The 18,886-nt window shown below is 40.0% G+C and overlaps 1 protein-coding gene across 4 annotated transcripts in view; it reads left to right on the top strand.

Annotated features, from left to right (window-relative positions):
* Window positions 1-1,638: 1,638 nt before the first annotated feature.
* ERCC6L2 (ERCC excision repair 6 like 2) overlaps window positions 1,639-18,886 on the top strand; it is a 60,091-nt gene continuing 42,843 nt past the window's right edge. For all 4 annotated transcript variants that reach the window (XR_006416286.1, XM_044446300.1, XM_044446299.1 and 1 more), the window contains exons 1-7: window positions 1,639-1,745; window positions 3,644-3,702; window positions 6,027-6,451; window positions 11,629-11,748; window positions 14,372-14,565; window positions 14,675-14,836; window positions 16,637-16,844. Coding sequence is in view for 3 of the 4 variants with exons in the window: in XM_044446300.1 (XP_044302235.1) it covers window positions 3,684-3,702; window positions 6,027-6,451; window positions 11,629-11,748; window positions 14,372-14,565; window positions 14,675-14,836; window positions 16,637-16,844 (1,128 nt within the window). In the remaining variant the exon portion in view is untranslated. The remainder of the gene's footprint in view (window positions 1,746-3,643; window positions 3,703-6,026; window positions 6,452-11,628; window positions 11,749-14,371; window positions 14,566-14,674; window positions 14,837-16,636; window positions 16,845-18,886) is intronic.

Genomic DNA, 18,886 nt, shown 5'->3' with positions numbered 1-18,886 from the left:
GAGAGACAGGCCATCTCCCATTGCTTTTCCAATGTTATGGGTAGATTGCTACCTCTCCCCACAAAGCTTACATGCAGCTCCAGGATGCAGAAATAAAAGGTCCCAGTGTAAAGTTTTAAATACACAATAGTAACTTTAGCTGACAATTGCTGATCATAAACCACAAATATTTTATTTTAAAAAAAAATCAGCCCTGGGTGGATTTACTTTCCACCCATTAGAAACTCTCATTCACAAATGTGCTTTAAATTTACAAAGCAAGAGTGGATATGAAAGGGCTTTTAATGGTCAGGTACAATTAATCTGTTTTAAGAAAAAACGAGTTTGCTGTCTTTCTTAAGAACATATTATGGTCCATTAAGCAACTCAGCAATTATTAGGTGGGGCACCAGAAGCTGCTTAGTGGTTCATTAGTGGACCAGTAAACCTTCTGCAGGAAAAAGAGCCCTTAAAAGAAATACTTCAGTACCTTCTTCTAGATCATTTTATGCCTACTTTCCTGGTAGGAACCCCAATTCTACATACTGGTTTTTACTTGTACATAAACAAGTACAGAAAGTAACTTTCCCAGACTGTACATAGAGACTACACCAGTTCTCATTAAAATCTAATAAAATCTCCATAACTTTGCTTCTTTATGAAGGAAAGTATCATAAGAAAGATACTGTGCAAACAAGGAAAAAGAAGTCTTGAGCTGAGTAAGACAAAGATTTCTTTTTTAAACACAACTGAGCTGAGGAGCCTCCATGCTCTATTTGCCTTAACGCCGAGTGCAGTTATGAATGCTTGCTACTTCTTGTTTGAACTGAAAAGTACATTACAGTACAATCCAATGTACTTTTGCCTGGAACAGGAAGCAAGTCCAATTTGGCTGAGTCCAATGGTAGCTAAACGTGTCTACTCCAAATAGAATTAACAGTAGAGACAACCCACTGAACTCAACAGGGCTTACTTCAACGTACATAGGCAACACCAGCTTTCTGCTGCAAAACGCAGCAGATGCCATGCAGCGTCTCCGCCTAACACGGAGGTGCTGCATGATTAGTTAGTTGCACTTGCTGGATTCCTGACTGTCGGGACGCTCGTGAAGGAGGCGCGGGAGTCCTCTTGCTACCACAAGGCAACCCCGGAACCGGCGAGCGCTGTACTTGATCCAAGGAGATGAAGCGAGTGCGCTTCGTCTTAAGGAGAACAGCTGCCCATCCCCGCCATCAATGGCACCTCTGGCCTCCCCGGGCTGCCTCCAGCCCCGACTATCCCTCACCGGAAAACTACCGCGAGCCCGACGGCGCGGGACACATGAACAAGCAGCGCTAATATCGCGAGAACTCTGCGTTCTTTGCCTGGCTGTCACTCTTTCCCCATAGAGGCACAAAGGGTTAGAATTGAATTAAAAAGAGGAAAAGCTCCTGTCTTTGCTATCTTTTCTTGGAGAAGTCAGTGGGCGTCTGCCAAGAAAACGTGCTGTTTTCAGTGTCCACGGAATTCTCCACTGATAGTTATGGTGATAACTACCTTTCCCATCTGTGACTGGAAAAAAATGGTGCCCAAACGGCCGAGTTCTGAACACGAGTCTAAATATTATTAATCTATGGTAACTTCTTCTTGAAAGCAAAACAACTCTTCCCCCTTTGAAAGACTTGGCACTGAGGGAGGAGATACTCTCGCGAGAGTTCGCTGGCTGATTCCCGATGGAAGGGCGGCTGGTGCTGAAATCGTGGAAGAGACGGGAGCGGCGGTGGCTGGTGAGGGGAGCGTCACTTTATAGTCTTGCGCGGGAGTTTCGGGAGGGCGGGGAATTTCCTCCCCTTGGAATTGGAATGACGTTTGAGTTAGTCCTGTTGGTGCATGTGCCTCTTTTGCAGGAGACGCTGAATGGGCAGCTCTCCGCGTATTTTCTTGGGAGTAAATATCCTTCAAGTACCGGGGGGGGGGGGGGCTTTTCTCAGCGTACTTGTGTAGAATTGCGCAAGTAGCGGGGTATCCAATGTTCTGTTTGGAGTAGTCCCATTTAAGTGAATGATGCTTCAGTTACTGTAACATTGGCAGGGAGCTCAGGCATAGAGTCTAAATGTGGCCCTCTGAAGTTCTCAAGAAATCAGTGCCCCATTTCCTCAGCTCACCCTCCAAAAGGCTTTTGTGCATTTCCCCCCACTCTGAAAGTTTGACATGCATCTCCTAAGGCTTAGTTACTGACCGTACTAGCACATGAATGTGCTAGTACTTATTTATTACAAGTACATGTGGCCCCATTGCTTTTGCTTGGCCATGTGGCCCCTGAGAACTTACCTGAAATTGAATTCAGCCCTTGGACTGACAGAGTATTCCTAGTTCTAGAAAAGAGAGTGGCGGGGGGAGAGAGAATATGTGCATATGTTTCTGGGTGTGATTGAGCTGCATGAATTTCCGTTTGGAACATTGTCAATATTTGTGCGTTTCTCTTTAGGCATTGGAAAGCTAAGCTGAGTCCTGCTGGGGAAGTAAAAATAGCATGCATCTTTGGTATCTTTTAAATAACTAGTATATGTTGTTGTTGTTATGTGCCATCCAGTTATCTCTGGCCGGTGGTGACCCTATGAAGGACACCCCTTCAACATGTCTTATCCAAGACATCCCTGCTCAATTCTTGCAAATAGTACAAGACACATAGGTGTAAATAAGCTGAAAATGCAAAAAAATACTGTAAATATATAGGACACAAATATATCTATTTTTATGTATTTTCATGGGGTTTCTGTATTTTCTACACTTAACCCTTATTTGAGCATGATGAATAAGAGGAACCAAAAAGGTCCCAGGATGGATGTGAGTTCTTTCTTTTTTTAGGTCCTTCCTAAAAGCATCTTCCTTTTAAGACTTCTTAGTTTAGAAAAAAGCAACATTAGCATGATACAGGATTTAAAATGGTACATAGTCTGCACAAAGTGAATGTTGAGACACTTTTCCGCACTTTTCATAATGTTAGAAGCTGGCAGCAGATTATAGGCAGATGTGATGCAGTACATGCTTCCTTCCTGATAAAAGTAGCAGCTCAGGGGAGGTGTATTAGGGACAACTGTTTCTGGGTTGCAAAACCACTCCTTCCTCCTTTTCTGTAAGACACTTGGTAAGCACAACAGCTCATTGCATAAAAGCTCCTAGTCCTCATGAGACCTAAACCCAAGCCATTGCAACTGACTTTGGCACTACTGTGCTGGGAATGGACTTGTGAGTGACGTACAGGTGCTTGTGTAGCTCTAGCATGGGCAGGGTTTGCTGTGGCTATTTGTAAGTAATTCTCAGGGCTCAGAGGATGTCCAGAGTCATGCATGCATGCCTCTCTGTGTCTTGGTTCAGTAAAGGGAGTAGGTTTTATGAGATTTTAATAAGAACTGATATGGAATTCTCTCTCTCTCTCTCTCTCTCTCTCTCTCTCTCTCTCTCTTTCTGCTGTCATTGTTTAGAGATTAATTCCAATCAGCTTGAGTATGAGATTTACTTACATGTTTTAGAGGTTACATATTTGGAATTTTGTAATATATTTTGGTTTGTTTGTTGGCCACTCAACATATAGAAAGATAAAAATATACAGAAAATGAAATGTTAGTTGATGATAGTTGCCTATCTAGTTGCTAATACATATTTTTCTTTTTGGCATTTTCAGATTACAGGTATTTGAGCAGCCATTTGACATATGACTAGAAATGTGTGACAGTTTGACAGGTAGGTTATCTGTTTGTTTGTTACTTTATTTATTAGAATTCTATTCCACCCATTAGCCAGAATGGTTCTCTGGGCAGCTTACAAAAATATAATAGCAACAACATACACAGTAAAACATCAATATTAAATCTAACAAACATACCTACAACAGTATAACAATAAAACACAGTAAAAACCCCACAATAAAACTCCACAGCAGCCACAGTTCAATTAAACCAAGGGCACAGTAGCACTAAAATTCAATAAATACCATATTAAAATACTCTTAAAAATTACATTTACTATTAAAATATTGGGTAAATAAAAAGGTCTTTGCCTGGCACTGAAATGAGTAGACAGAGGGCACCTCTTTGGGGAGTTGATTCCAAATCTGTTACCTTGAAGATTAGAATATTGATAAGAACTGTCATGATTTATAGTTATTTATATAGTACAAATTTAAAATAGCTTGCATACTACTCCTTTCCATTTTCAGTCAGAAGTAAGTTCCACTAAATTCAGTAGGAGTCTTCCTCCTGCAAGTGTGCATAAAATTACTGTCACATAGCCTATCTTAAGCATGTTTACTTGGCTGTAAAACTCACTTAATTCAGTGGGATTAATCCCCATTAAAAGTCGCCGTAGGGCACAATCATATACGACAAACCATTTATTTGGGAGTAAGACCTACTGAATTCAATATGATTTGCTTTTGAGTAGACACACATTATTAGTTTGAGTGACTTTTAAGGCAGTATTACTTTGCATAATTCATGCCAGATGGCCTTCTGTAATACCATCTTTTCGTGGAAAATGCAATGCCTGATTTGGTATTAAAGCAAATACACGTGTGTGTTTTAGAAAGGCAAGCTGAATGAATGACACTTGATTTCTCTACTTCGTAAGTCACATGATATCACAGTTGTGAGATTCTGTCATCCCGTTAGCTAACAGAGTCCACAGATTTAAGCTGGACCTGGAAGCCAACCGAAACTGTGGTTCCTGGACCATGTCTCTCCCGCAAGGTGTGGGTTTTGTCCTTGAAGAATGCTCCTTGTTTGAAGGCAGCATTGGGCAGGGACAATGACCTTCTTGGAAAGAGCCAAAATAACACATTGCTTGGTGAATTCTTCCTTTTGACTCTTAAGAGCTGTGGGGTGATAGCTAGGGTGGTTATGCACTCACCAGAGGCCATCATGATGGCTGCTGGAACTGGTGGATCCCTATATCTAAGTCCGTTCATCTCAAAGTCGTTTTTAGTGACTCTTCAACTCCCTTTTCCAAAGTTTTGCTACCATGCAATCAATTGGTATCCAGGTATGTGGCAAAGCATTTGGCCACTTCACATGGCCCTCCTGCAAGACTAAGACTGCAAACTCCATTTATTCAGTCACACCTTGGGTGAATTGTCTGTTGCTTAGTGGGTAGAAGAAATGGATCATGGGTATTAACTTCCTCATTTCATAATAGATACTGAGAAATGTCACTTTCCTTCCTTTGACATTCTTTATTACTGTGCACAGAGCTAACATTGTTCTTTATTACTCATTTCTCTTATTTTGGTTATTTTCTCTTCCTGAGAGCTTCTTGAATTTGAATAGATCTCTGCATCTATTCATAGCTTTCCATTGTAATCATATGAGAAACAGACCTGTTTAACTTGAAACTAATCAAAAGTTATGGGAGGCATTTTCTGTAAACGGAGCATTATATATGTACAAACTGAAAAGTATCTTTTGTAGCCACAGTTCTCCTCCCCACCATTAATTAAAGATCAATTTTAATTAATACATTAAAATGTTGATAATGTTACAGAAATGCATGCCCAGGCTTCCCTTTTTGAATACTTGCTAGTGTCTGTTTCCCACACTTTCCTATTTTTGTTAAATTTGTGTTGATAGAACTTATCAATAAAATTACATATATTTCAGATGTTTTCCGTAAATGCCACTTCAAGTGTGGTCACTGTTGTTTAAAATGGGTTAAAGCCTCTGAAGAACACAAAATGCACTTCTCAAAATGGACAACTAGCTAGTTTTCTGTTGCATTTTTTTACTTAGATTTATTTCTTGCTCATTGCTTAATGGCTGTAGATTAAAAATGTAAGAACATTTAGGGTTTTTTATACAAATCATCTCAGGCTTTCTCAACTTGCTGCCTTGCAGATGTTTTGGACTACAACTCCTACCAGCCACAGTCAACATGACAGATAGGGAATTTAGGGAAATTCTATCCTAAAACATCTGGAGGGCACATTATTCTGGAAGGCCAAGTTAAACAACTTGCAGTACATTGATTTTCATTCAGTCTGATATATTATATCCTTTGCATGTGCTTTTTAACAGACTCATGGCATATTGGAGATAAATGCCTCGCTCCCTTTCCTGAAAATGGGGGACTTTGTGATGCCACAATAACATCCTTTGAAACAGATGAGAATGGGAAGTGTTTCGCAGTTGTTTCTTTTGCGGGATCTGAAGAGAAGAAAATACGAGCAGCAAAACTCTGTAAAATGAAAACTAGGAAGGATACACAGAAGAACATAATATTTGATGATGAAGATTTGGAGAAGCCTTATTTTCCAGACAGACGGTTTCCCTCACCAGCAGTTGGCTTTGAGTTGTCCAAGGATGGAGACGAGATTCCTTATACAATTAATAGATACCTTCGTGATTATCAAAGGGAAGGGGCCCAGTTTTTACATGGACACTATATTCGTAAAAGTGGATGTATTCTTGGAGATGACATGGGCCTTGGAAAAACAGTGCAGGTATTCCCCCCCCCCCCGCCCCTTATGTTGATTTGCTAACTCTCAAGGGCCATAATGCATTGATTTCAAGGGCAAATAAAATAATAAGCTGAATCTCATTTAGAACATGTAAATCATCCAGACATTTATAGTATAGTGTTAAATGGAGTAGGAGAAGTGTGTGAAATGGCTTTCCTTTCCTTAGCTTCCCCAGCTGATTCCACTGAGGGATGGGAATTAGACTGGCCCCAATCCTGGGGCCTCTTCACTGAACAGAAGGGCATTGAATGTGACAGATTTGGGGCTCATTCCATTCCATCCTAGTTCCATTTTTGGAACACTGTGTTTGGGGTATAACACTGAAACACTGCATGTGATAGATCTTTACCGGCCAGGTAGAGTTGAGCTCTCTAGGACCCATTACTGATGGGTCTCCATTGGAGGAGGAAAATCTCCACCCCATTGGAAGCCCTTGGAGACAATGGTCTGGCCTGACTGATGCATTTTCTATTCAGGTATTTCATATTCTATATAGATATTCTGGTGGATGAATGGATAGAATCTCTTGATTTTGATGATTCGAACATGAGACAATGCATTTCATTTCAATCTGAAAAATGTAACTCAGTAACCTTAAATACAGTTACTCTTCAGTCTCACCCTAACCCTTTATTCTTTTTCCTTTATATGGAAGCAGTTGGGGTAGTTCAGATGTAATGGAAAAGCATGGTTTGAAATTATGTGGAGTAGCAGGTAAGGAGCCTAGAGCCACATGCTTGTTCCCTTATAGCAGACAATTCCCAACCTCCTGTTCTACCTTGAGGCAGGCTGTCGATTTCCATTTACTTCAAATTAGTCCACATAGTTTGTGTTTGTTCTGCAAACCAGAATTCAAAATCAGGATATGGTCAAATAGAACAGGAGCATCAAGCTTTCTTTCTTTCCAATTCCTATCCATGTGACAGGTCTTTTACTTTGGTTTGAGGCAAACTATTTCAGCAAAAGGTTCAAACTGTGGCTTGCCTCAAAGCAGGAAAGGAAAGAATTTCTTTCATATTACAGCATGAGATGCTGTAAGACTTTTCATCTATACTGAGTAATTGAGTTTTTGTGGAAAATATTTCATCAATAGTTTGTGGAAAATATTTTGCTAACTCTTTGCTAACTCACTGGATTGTACTGAAATATTTCTTTGAAACAGCAAGTCTGAGAAATGGAAAAGAAACTCATTAAGAACAATCAGTCTTTAATATGGGGGAAAGCCTTCGGAAAGGCCATACAGTTTTGTTTTGAAATGGGAACTTTAATCAGAACATTTAATAGAAAGTAGTTTTTGTTTTGCATCTTGTTTTTGAGTTTCTAAGCACCTACTTTTGTTATTATTTTAGAAGAATAGCAGGGTATAAATAATAACCAAACTATGTTTTCCAGTTTTCTTTTCCTCCTTGTTAAGTTCTGGAAATGGAATTTTAAATTGAGAAAGTTGGTATCCCTCTTCAGTCTTTCATGAAGACTGGCCTTTCCACCCTGTCCATGATACTTGGTAAGCTTATAAGGTTTAAGTTTAAGTTTACTGAATATCATGGAGTGAGACTGGATTGAGGATCTTTTATTTTTCAGAGTTACTACAAACTGGGAAATAACTCAAGAAGACAATGGCGAGCAAGCAGTTTATGTGTCTTCTTTTTTAGAAATAAGACTGATTTTCACTTGCCTTTTTATACTGCCTATTGGGGAATTTTATTTCCCCCAGACAATATTATATAGTACACATTGCAGAATTATAGTATGTGATGAAAAGATAGCCTATAAAAATGCTTTCTTGTCAGAATGGAGAAGGAGACGTATAACATTATTTTCTCAGATTGGCAATTAATTCCATCATTCCAAGGGAGAAATAGTGTTCTGTTTTATGAGAAATCTAGAGATTAAATTAAAGATTTCTTCAGATTGATGTTCATGTATTCTATAGCTGTATTCCATAATTTATCACCCTATCTCTTTCTTAAGTTACCATGTGTGGTTTGGTACCTACTTTATGTGGCAATATGCTTGATAATATGACTCCTATTACAGACATCTTTTTCAGAACAGTTTGTGTTTCTTTGTAAGCTGGAAGAGTGTGCATGAATATTTACTATGACAATTTATTTTTAAACATCTGCATTTTAAACCAGGATGTTGAACATTAAACATCTGGCTTAAGTCAGGACTATTTTATGGATGTGATTAAAGAAATACTGACTTTTAATGCTATACCAAACTGAGGGCATCAGTGCATGTAGTTAAATTAGCACAATAAAAAACATTCGTGCAAACTTTATGCTGTGGATGGACTTCTGAATCTACATGGATCTCCTATGTTGACAGACTAATATATAGCAAAATGCACTCTGTTCCCAAAGTGTGGTCAGTACAACTGGTTGAAGGAGAAGCATGAAAATGGTTGAGAGTCTTAGATCATTTAGCTCTTTGCTGGATTACAGAGATAAAAATTTTCCTCAATTCAGCTTTAAAAAATCAAAATATGGATAGAAACTGGTGGGCTTCAGGCCTTTGCTCCCATGGGAAGTGGTGATGGTCATTCATTTGGATGGCTTTAAAAGGAGATTGGACACTTTCAAGGAAGAGGTGGCAGTCAGGGGCTATTAGCCTTGCTGGCTACATGCTACTTCCTTTATCAGAGATGGTATGTATGCATATACCAGTTGCTGAGGAACTTGGGCATCGGAGACCTTGGTCCATCCTTGAGGGATGCTGTGGAGAGTGGGTTTGCTAGCATGTATCTGGAGTGCTAGACTAGATGGGCCTTTGGTCTTACCCAGCATGACTTTTCTTATGCTCTTTCCCCCCGGCCCCAGGATGAGCCCACAGTTTTCTACTAATCCTATTCTTCCTGAAATTAGGCTTTTAAAATGGTCCTTTTGTACCAATGGGGGTACAGAAGCCTAAATGTAGTGGGAGTGGGTTTTTTTAAGGGAGGGTAACAGTGCCCTGTGAGGGGAATGATTACCCTTCACAGTAGTGACTCCTCTCTGAAAAGCCCCCCCCCCCAAGAATGGGCATATCTATCCATTGACCTATGGAAAGCCTCTGGGTTCCACTTTGTCCTTCATGCTGTTCAGTATCGCCATAAAAATACTAGGCAAAGTCACCTAGAATAGGGCTCCCCTCTCTGCAGTCTACATACTTAAAGATTTATTTCATCAGTACATGTTTCTTTATATTGAAGAGGTAGAACAGAGAGTATGACTGGGTTTGTATTACATGTTGTTCCATTATGGGTAACCAACAAAAATGGGTTGCTGTGTCATACGAACCTGGAATGCTTCTCTGAGGGTGGCTTATTTTTAGGGAAGAAGCCACCCAGACATTTCTAGTGGTTGTCTGTACCCCAATAGGTTGTCATTGCTGCTTGCCAAGAGCAGCAAAGCCCCCACTATTCTTTATAAACTCAGCTGCATGCTGCTGCCAGTGACTGTCCCAGCTTGGATGCCTGACAATTGGTGCCTGGCAATTCTACAAAAATTAGGCAATATACAGTCTTTACTTGTTGATTCCCATCTATGTTAGGTACATTACTATGCTGTACCCTTGGCAACTGAAACATACATTGACCAGTACTGCAGTAAGATTGCAGTTGCAAAATACTGAAAAATGTTATTAGTAATTTAGTTATAATTACTAAATTAGTAGTTTAATAATGATAGAAATTAACTTGACAGGTTCTGGGCTCTCTCATACTGGATGCATTCAAGATGCAGCTCTCAAAGATGTTTTAATTTGGAATCCTGCATTGAACTGAGGCTTTGATCCAAGGGCCTTATTGTCCACTTTCTACTCTAGTGTTCTATGATACTATGAATTTTAAAATAATTATGAACAAAGTTGTACAATTTTCAAGAAACGTTAAACCTCCCATGCAATTGCACATTTTTGAGGTTCATTGGGATATGTGTTGGAGCCAACCTGTGGACTGAGGAGGAGAACAAGCCACAATAAGACAGATTTTCTGACAGATATGTCATGGGTGGGAAATGCACAATGTGTAGTTTACTTGCAGGGTAGGCTGGTGTGACATGCAAATAGTGTCAGTGATTTGGTTCACATGATTGCATGGTGGTTAGTAAGCCATGGTGGCTTATTTCCTGTGCAGCTTGTCATGCCATACAAATCTGGTCAGCTCAGCATGACACGGCTAACAAACTGCCCAGACCAAACAGCCCAGGGTTTGGTTTGTGCATGAGGGTGGTAAGAAAGACATACTGGCCTACTGACTCCCTTACCCCCAGTCACATGCCTGATGTATGCTGCCCGGTTTCTCTTAATTACCCTTACTGGGTGAGACATGTCATTGCATGGTAAATCTGGCAAAGGTGGGTAGGTGGGTTGGCAAGAGAATATACAGAATCTAACAACAGACTTTTGTAGAATTCTGACTTGGCTAATTGTAGGGTTCTGGAGTAGCTGGGTTTGCATGTCACAAGAAGTGCTGCTGAAAGTTTAAATTGACTGGTGTGCATGAGGGGGAAATAAGCTACTATCTATTTCCCAAGCTATGACCATGAGAACCAGGCCAATTTGTGGACACAGGTGTTTGAGTATTCTGTACACCTTGGATGCTTGGAGGGTTTGGGGGTCCATGATTGCCCCTCAGTCCTTACTGAGCTTTGTAGAATGCACGTCCTTATGTCCCTAGTTGCTCTTTAGAGTTGAGCTTCCTGGTGCATGTTTGCCTCTGGAGTCCTGAAAGGCAGGGGTGGAAAACCTCAGCTGAGGCACCAGATCAGGCCTCTGTTTTCCCCAGATGAGCACACACACTATCTTTCCTGCAACCTTCTGTTTAGTAGTTTCCTTGCTTTTGTGAAGTTTTTCCTATTTCTAAAATGTTGAATGGTTCTCTTAAGTCTTGGTTACTGGCAGTATGAGTTTAAGCTTCAATGTGCAGGTATGTTTTTATATTCTTGGCCTCACCAATTTTGTCATTGCCCCATCTACCATTTAAATGTGGCCCCTAAAAATTGAATTCAGTCCTCTGTCTGAAAGAGATTCCCATCCCAGGCAGTAAGGGTTCTGAGAAGGTGACCCTTCGGAATAGGCCCTTGCTAGCTCTTGGGAAGTTAGGCTATTTGACTTATTCTGAATGCTGTCTCACTTTCACCTTCTTCTTGATGACTTCTAACTGTGTTTATCCCTAGGTTATTTCATTTTTGGCTGGAGTACTTCATAAAAAAGGGACACGGGAGGATATTGAAAATAATATGCCTGAATTTTTACGAAGAACAATGAAAAAAGAGATGCCATCTGTCCAGAAGAAGGTATGTTTTTAATGGAGACTTAAATCTCTCAGAGCACCTTGAAGATATTGTAAAGTTCATTTGTAAATGGAGATTATGCTTATGGACAAGAATGCTTATAGACTGCACAGTGTGCAGAACAAAATAGATTACAGATGATTTAGGAGACATATCATTAGGTTTCTGCAGGCCCTCTTATATCTGCTGGAACTCTGTTGGCCCTTCCAGTAGCTTTCGGGAAGCGATCACACAGGGGACATAAAATTTGCCTAGAAAACATTTTGCTTGGTAACCCTAAGTGGCTTCAGATTCTTTAAGGGGACTGAGGGTACTTACCAGAAAGTGCTTCACTTTCATTTCAATGTTAATTTTCTTGCCTCTGTGATTTCACCCCCAGCTGCACTGGGCAATTGATAGCTGTGTCAGTTCCAGGTTCCTTTTTCTGGTATTCCTTTGTCAGCACTTCTTTCCTAGCCAACTGTACTAAATTGCAAGGTATTTAGTAATGGAAGTCAGTGGGGCAGTTGGCATAACATGACAGGCTACTATGGATTAATTAACCATAGTGAGACTGTGGTGTGGGGAGGCATGTGCAGCCACCATTTTGAAAATGCACACTCCCCTTGTGGTTGTTGTGTCATGTGAAATGAGCAGGTATGCATTATGTGAGGCATAAACAGCTCACATCCTGAAGAGTCTGTTTTAGGGTTGTTTAACACATGCTAAACCCTTGCTTGTTGTAGTCAAATAACATAATAGCCCCTGAGAAAGGTCTGAAGGTACAATTTAGCATTTGTGGGCAGTGCAGCTTCTTGTGGGATAAATGACCCATGAGAAGCTATAAACAGCTTCATTTGAAAGTTTTGTCTCCATCATCACAAAGAACCTTCCTCAGGCTTTTTTTGGTATCAGATTTTCCCTCTACTGAGAGTCAATAAGGGGCCAATATTTTCTTACTTTCTTCTCTTCCTTCATCTTGGGAATTTTCTAGGTTTGCTTCAAGTGAGAATGTGAGATGTGTTCACTTTAGTTAGTTGAAACAGCTGGGGGAATACTGGTGCCCGGGATCCTACCTGCCCTCCCCTTCCTACTTTAGCGCACCGTTAGTTGCAGACTAATAACTGCACAGGGCTTTATTTTTCTTGATATCTAGAAGCTCTGCAGGTTCATTTAAGCCCCGAAGTAGCATATAAAATGTATTCTTTTTATTGCTTCTGTTTTAAATTGCAGTGTTGCAAATGTGGGCAGCACTTGGCGGGTGATATTTAGTATTACATTATAAACTCATTATTTATTTCTGTTTCTGTTGCTCTTAACTACATGGTAGAAAATGTTGTGGACCTAATCATGCTGGGATTGCGGAAATTGTTTGACACTGGTAGAAAGTTATCAGTGAGAGGTGACCTGTGCCAAAGACTCTAAAGAAAAGCTGAAGAGCCAGTGGGGATGGGTCAGTACTGTGTGCTACTGCCACAAATCCCCGTGGGGCTTGTGATCACAGTTTGCAGTTGTATTCAGTGGTGTGCTGCACATTGCCATTCTGAATCTTCTGGGGATCAGATTGGTGGCATACTTGGGCCCTTTATGGGTGGGTGGCAGTGGCACTCACTGCCTAGCTGCTTGCCAAAAGGAAATTTTGGTCATGTCATTTGGATTGCGATGGCATGACAACCCATCATGAGACAACAAACTACTGGTTCTTATCATACTTGCCAACTATTACCAGAAGTGGTCATTGCAACCATGAGTGGGTTCACATTACATGAAAAGCAGCCAATTACAATAGTCAACAGTTGGTTGCCATGACATACTGACCCAGTAGTTGATCTTTCTTTCTCTTTAGTGAAATTGGGTAAGGGAGGCCCAATTGATCCTTGTTTCTGACTTTATATCCTCAAAGTTCTCCTTAGCCTTACAGAAATTTCATTTGGCAGTTCCTCTGTCTTCTCTGTGAAAGGTTCTACAGAGAATCTTCCTCAATATAGCTTTCCTAAGCCTTCCTAAGCCAAGATAAGAGGGTACATTAGCAGTGATTGAGAAGGGACATGTTTGGACATATATTTAATGTATTGTGAGTACTGATTCCAAAAACAAATTGTCTGGGTCATTTAGGTCTGGGGTGGCCAAAAAGGGTGGTAGGGGCTTCTGGGAGCTGAAGTTCAAAACTTACACAGGACTTCCAGGTATATCTGTCCAGGTATAGATGACACTTCTGGCTCTATGGTCAGAATATTTCCATCTGCGTTTATTATGCAATTTGTTTAAATTGCGTCATTATCAATTATGTAATGTTATCTTACCAGTGGTTCAATTAACATTCTGCTTTTTCTTGTTTGCTTGACTCTGCAAAAACTGGGAGAAGGGAATTCTGTCAACTGGCAGACTCCAGTACATGACTGCTGTATTACGCTTGCTTAGATAAGGTCTCAAGTTGTATCAACCAAGCATAAACACACTCTGGTGCCTACTTTAAAAGGACATAACACTCTCATTGCTAGGGGTTCTATCTCACTTTGCTGTGCTCAGAAAATTGGAAAGTTTAGGATACCACGTCCATGCAGAATAGAATGCAACTGTGTGGGGAATTTTGTATTTAGATGCATTTTATATTTATTCAACATCAATATCATGTTTGCTTTTTTAGATTTTCCTGATTGTGGCACCCCTTTCTGTGCTATATAATTGGAAAGATGAATTGGATACCTGGGGTTATTTCAAGGTTATAGTTTTACATGGCAATCGAAAAGACTATGAATTGAATCGAATCAAACAGGGAAAATGTGAGATTGTATTAACAACATATGAAACACTCCGCCTTTGTTTGGATGAGCTTAATGGGTAACTGAAATCTCTGTTTACTGCCAGTTCTTTTAACATCCTAAAATATTTTTCAAACTGGGACAGTGAATTCTTAGGATGATTGTCATTATTTCCTATTGCTTCATAGTGTAGAGTGGTCAGCTGTCATTGTAGATGAAGTGCACAGAATCAAAAATCCAAAATCTCAAATAACTCAGACAATGAAGGCTCTAACATGTAAAGTTCGACTGGGACTTACTGGGACAATTCTGCAGAACAATATGAAGGAACTTTGGTGTGTCATGGACTGGTAAGCAAAATGAAAGCTAATATTATAAATTCATGTGGAAAGGTCGTAACTGTTATCAGTTTATTATTTATCTGCATATACACAGAATGATTTTTGAATATGCACAGACCAGTCATGTGCTTGCAAATGTGTATTCTTCAGGTCTCTGATGCTGGGAGCTGTGACACTCTAGTCGTAGCTTTCTGATGCATAGATCTGTAATTACTCTGAGATGTGAATGCACATTATGAATCAGTAGATTACACTGAACTACAGCTGTTACCATCACACATAAATGCAATGGCATTTGTCACTATGTAATGTTTGAAATGATGCTATGAATGTCTGATGCCTTAGTTTTGGATTGTTATGTTGGGCTACTTAAGGAAACAAACAAAACCTTGTTGGAAACCCAAATATGTGCTTGTTGTTGTTGTGAGACTGGTGCTTCCTTTGTCCTGATTTTATTGGAATGTCCCTTTTATAGGCTTCACTAGAAGACAAATGGCATAACTGTAGTTTTCCTAATAGCAATAGGAGTTATACCATCTGGACAGTAGATAGATCTCTGGAAATTTTGTACTTCAATTTCCAGAAGCACCTGGGCCCTTTCTCTCCCATTCCAAGGGAAACCTGAAAGAAACAATAAGAAGGAAGATGTTCTCAGTGGTGACCCTGCAATTATGGAATAATTTCTCTATTAAGGCCAGCCTGTTGCAAACATTATGATCTTTCCAGCATTAGGTTAAAAGTGCCCTTTAATCTAAGGCATTTCATGACATGGAATATACCAGCTGTAGTAATCAGGTCTAGTTTTATTGAAATAGTTTTAAATTTGGCATGTTGTAATTTCCTGCTGTATTTTATTGTATCTAGTGTGCTTTTCCCTCTTTCGGTATCTTTTTATTGTGCTTCAAAAAAATTTTGTGAACCACCCCGAGAGCTTTGGGAATAAATATTCTAATAGCAGTTGCCCAGGTAGTGCACATTACAGTGGTACCTTGGCTCACAAACTTAATCTGTTCCATGGCTCTGGTCATGACCCAAATTGGTTGTGATCCAAGTCAAATTTCCCCATAAGGTTCAATGTAAATAAGGTTAATCTGTTCTGTAACCATTTTTTTATCACGAATTTGAAGCAGAGTGACAAAGAACAACAAAGATCACAGCCATCTCTCCCCCCCATCGTCCCAAGCATGACTGCAATTGCACCCGTCTTCCCTGTGCAACCGCACTCGCGGGGTGGGGAGATGGCCGCGAACGCAGTTGTGCTCGTGCAGAGAAGATGGGCACGATCGCGATCGTCACCCGATGCGGAGTTTGCAACCTGAGGCAAATTTTTTCTGAAATTTCTGTTTGTGACCAGATTTGGTCGTGAACTGAGGCGTTTGTGAGCTAAGGTGCCACTGTATAATGGGTTAATCCATCCAACTAATGTTTTAACCTTGTGGTTGCATAGCGATAGAGTGATCAGTTTTATGAATGTTTCAGTGATAAATTTCCATAAATGTGGAAACATGGCCATGGCCTTTAATAAAGTTATATAGGAAAAGCCCTGAATTGAACCTATTTGAGAGTGTGCATGGAGATCCCCAGTGAGTACTCAGAAGTAAATGGTGTGGTCCCTGAGTTCGGTAGACTATAACTCTCTGGTAATTGGTGTAGAATTTCAAATATGGAATGCTACAGCTGGCAGATCAACTGGATCTTTGGTTGCAGAATTCTGCAGAATATGTGAATTCAGTTGATATATCACTATATAAGAAATCTTATTAGACTGAAGAATGATACTTCATCTGCTACTTCTTTTGTCTCTCCTAGGGCTGTTCCAGGACTTCTGGGTAGTGAAACACGCTTCAAGAGGAAATTTTCTGATCCAGTAGAGCATGGCCAAAGGCACACCGCAACTAAGAGAGAGCTAGCTACAGGTCGAAAGGCAATGCAGAGGCTAGCTAAAAACATGTCCGACTACTTCTTAAGGCGTGCGAAGGCACTTATTAGTGATCAGTTGCCCAAAAAGGAAGACAGAGTGAGAAAAATCAGTTACAATATTTTTTAAAAAAATTGTTCATAACTTTAATGCGTATTTTGTGTAGCTTGAGAGGCAGATCACTTTATTCCTTACATGTTAGAATGCAGATGTGCTGTGGGGAATTCACAAAGCTCTGAAAGTATATAAGAATGAATCTAGAGAAGGATTTGAGTGTCTGTCTCCTTGCTTGATTACTTTTTCAGAATAGTAAGTTTAGAAGCGGTGTGAAGAAAAATCTGTTTAACAGTATTAACCTGGGTGCTGTTAACCTGAATTCCTGTGCTGTTAACCTGAATTCTTTAAGAGCTGGGTGTGGTCCCTGAAAAAGAAATGCATAGACTGCTGGCAGGACTTTCTAGAAGGCTTTGGCAGGTTAGGTGCACCGTTTTTCTTGCATCCTGCCCTATACAGCAACATGGCCTTGCATAGACTGAGCATGCCGAGTCAGACTCTTCTGCCCATTTTTTTCCTGGTCTATGTTTGAGCCTAGCCACAAAGCCCAAGAAGCTATTAATTTCTTTCTGAATGCAAGAGGACAAGACATAGCCTCTTCAGATAATTTAAAAATTGTTTTCTGGTACTTCACTCCTTTGCTTAAGTTCTCTTGTCCACATGGTACATGGAAGGGTGTTCAAAAACTGCTTTGGTGATACCAGTAAAGTTCTTGACTCAGATATTGGAATATCTTGGAAGCCAGATATATTAGATGTCTCAATCACAGATATTGCTAGTGTATATAGCTTTAGCGGTTGTGCTCCATTGGATACTACCCATTGTTTTACACACAGATCTATTTTATTTGCAATTTTTCAAAGACAAGGTAACCCTTCTGTCAGATTCTCAATTTAAACATTGTCTCTCAGTTCCATCTGTCAATATTTTTGCCAGTCCTCCTCATCTACACCCAGTCTTCCAGCTCTGAAGGCAAACAGTGTCTGCATTACTTGAATGTTAGGTATGCACTATCCTTTTTACATAGTTGCAAGACCATATCTAGTAAGATTTTCATTACTTATTGGGAATCAACAAATGGCACTGCTATTTTCATACAATACTATGTTGCTGTTGCTGAAAGTATTCTCACAGTGCTGCAGTATGCAAAAAGTCCCCTGACTGGGTCCAATCTTTCCACATTCTGCCATCTCCACGGTCATCTTAGTGGCCTTCACAGAGGAGTTCATCTTGCTGTTGTATGTTTAGCTTCTACTGTATTGCAACAGTGGAAGACCATCCAGAGAGTAATGGCTATGTTGTAAGAATGTTTTTTTTAGTCATGTTCTTTGTGACAGCCTTCGGACCCACGTAAGGCGTGTGTGGTAGGGAGCAAATCTGTGCTTCCAATCTTAAAGAGTTTTCTAGAAAGCCTTCCCAAGGTCTTTGCAAACACATTCCTTTAAGTGTTACTGTACTGTAAGCATAGTCAGAGAACAACAAATAAGCATATGTTTTTGACATTTGTCTACAGTTACAGTCACTACAGAAGTATCCTACAGACAAATGACACGCCTCATGCACGCATTCATTTTTCTGTCCAGAATTTGTAATGACATTCTTAAGTAAGGTTCATGACTCAATTTGTATGCTTTTCTTCAGGACAGTTGCAAATTTCTGAATGGGCTGGAATTGTGTAGATGCACTTAAAGACTGGCCAAAAGCCTTTTGGTCTTATATCTCCATTTCTTTGGTAGACTTCTTGTAAAAAGCGAACTATTTGGTAAATGGAAAGCTCTGTCTAGGCTTGGCATCACCATCATGAAAGAATGTTTTGATGAGCTCAAGAGTGCATTTTAGATAACGTACAGTTGCAGAAACTTTTAATAAAGATACACATTAGTCTGCCGCTCTTCCTTCTTTGTTTATACCTGCCTTTCAGCCAGACCTTGTAATAATGCAGGCTGAATTGTGCTTTCTAAGGAGAAGATTAACAGCAATGTCACTTGGTTGCCTTTAATCTAGCAGCTTTTATTTTATCCCATTCTTTTGATAATGTGACTATATGTTCAAGATACCATTGGATTATTATAGCACAGCATGGTGCT

The sequence above is a fragment of the Varanus komodoensis genome, unplaced genomic scaffold (genome assembly GCF_004798865.1).
Source record: "Varanus komodoensis strain SLA01 unplaced genomic scaffold, ASM479886v1 scaffold5, whole genome shotgun sequence".
In the NCBI taxonomy this organism is placed as follows: Eukaryota; Metazoa; Chordata; class Lepidosauria; order Squamata; family Varanidae; genus Varanus; species Varanus komodoensis.
Note: the sequence above shows the minus strand (reverse complement) of the source record. Positions and strands in the feature narration are given on the sequence as shown.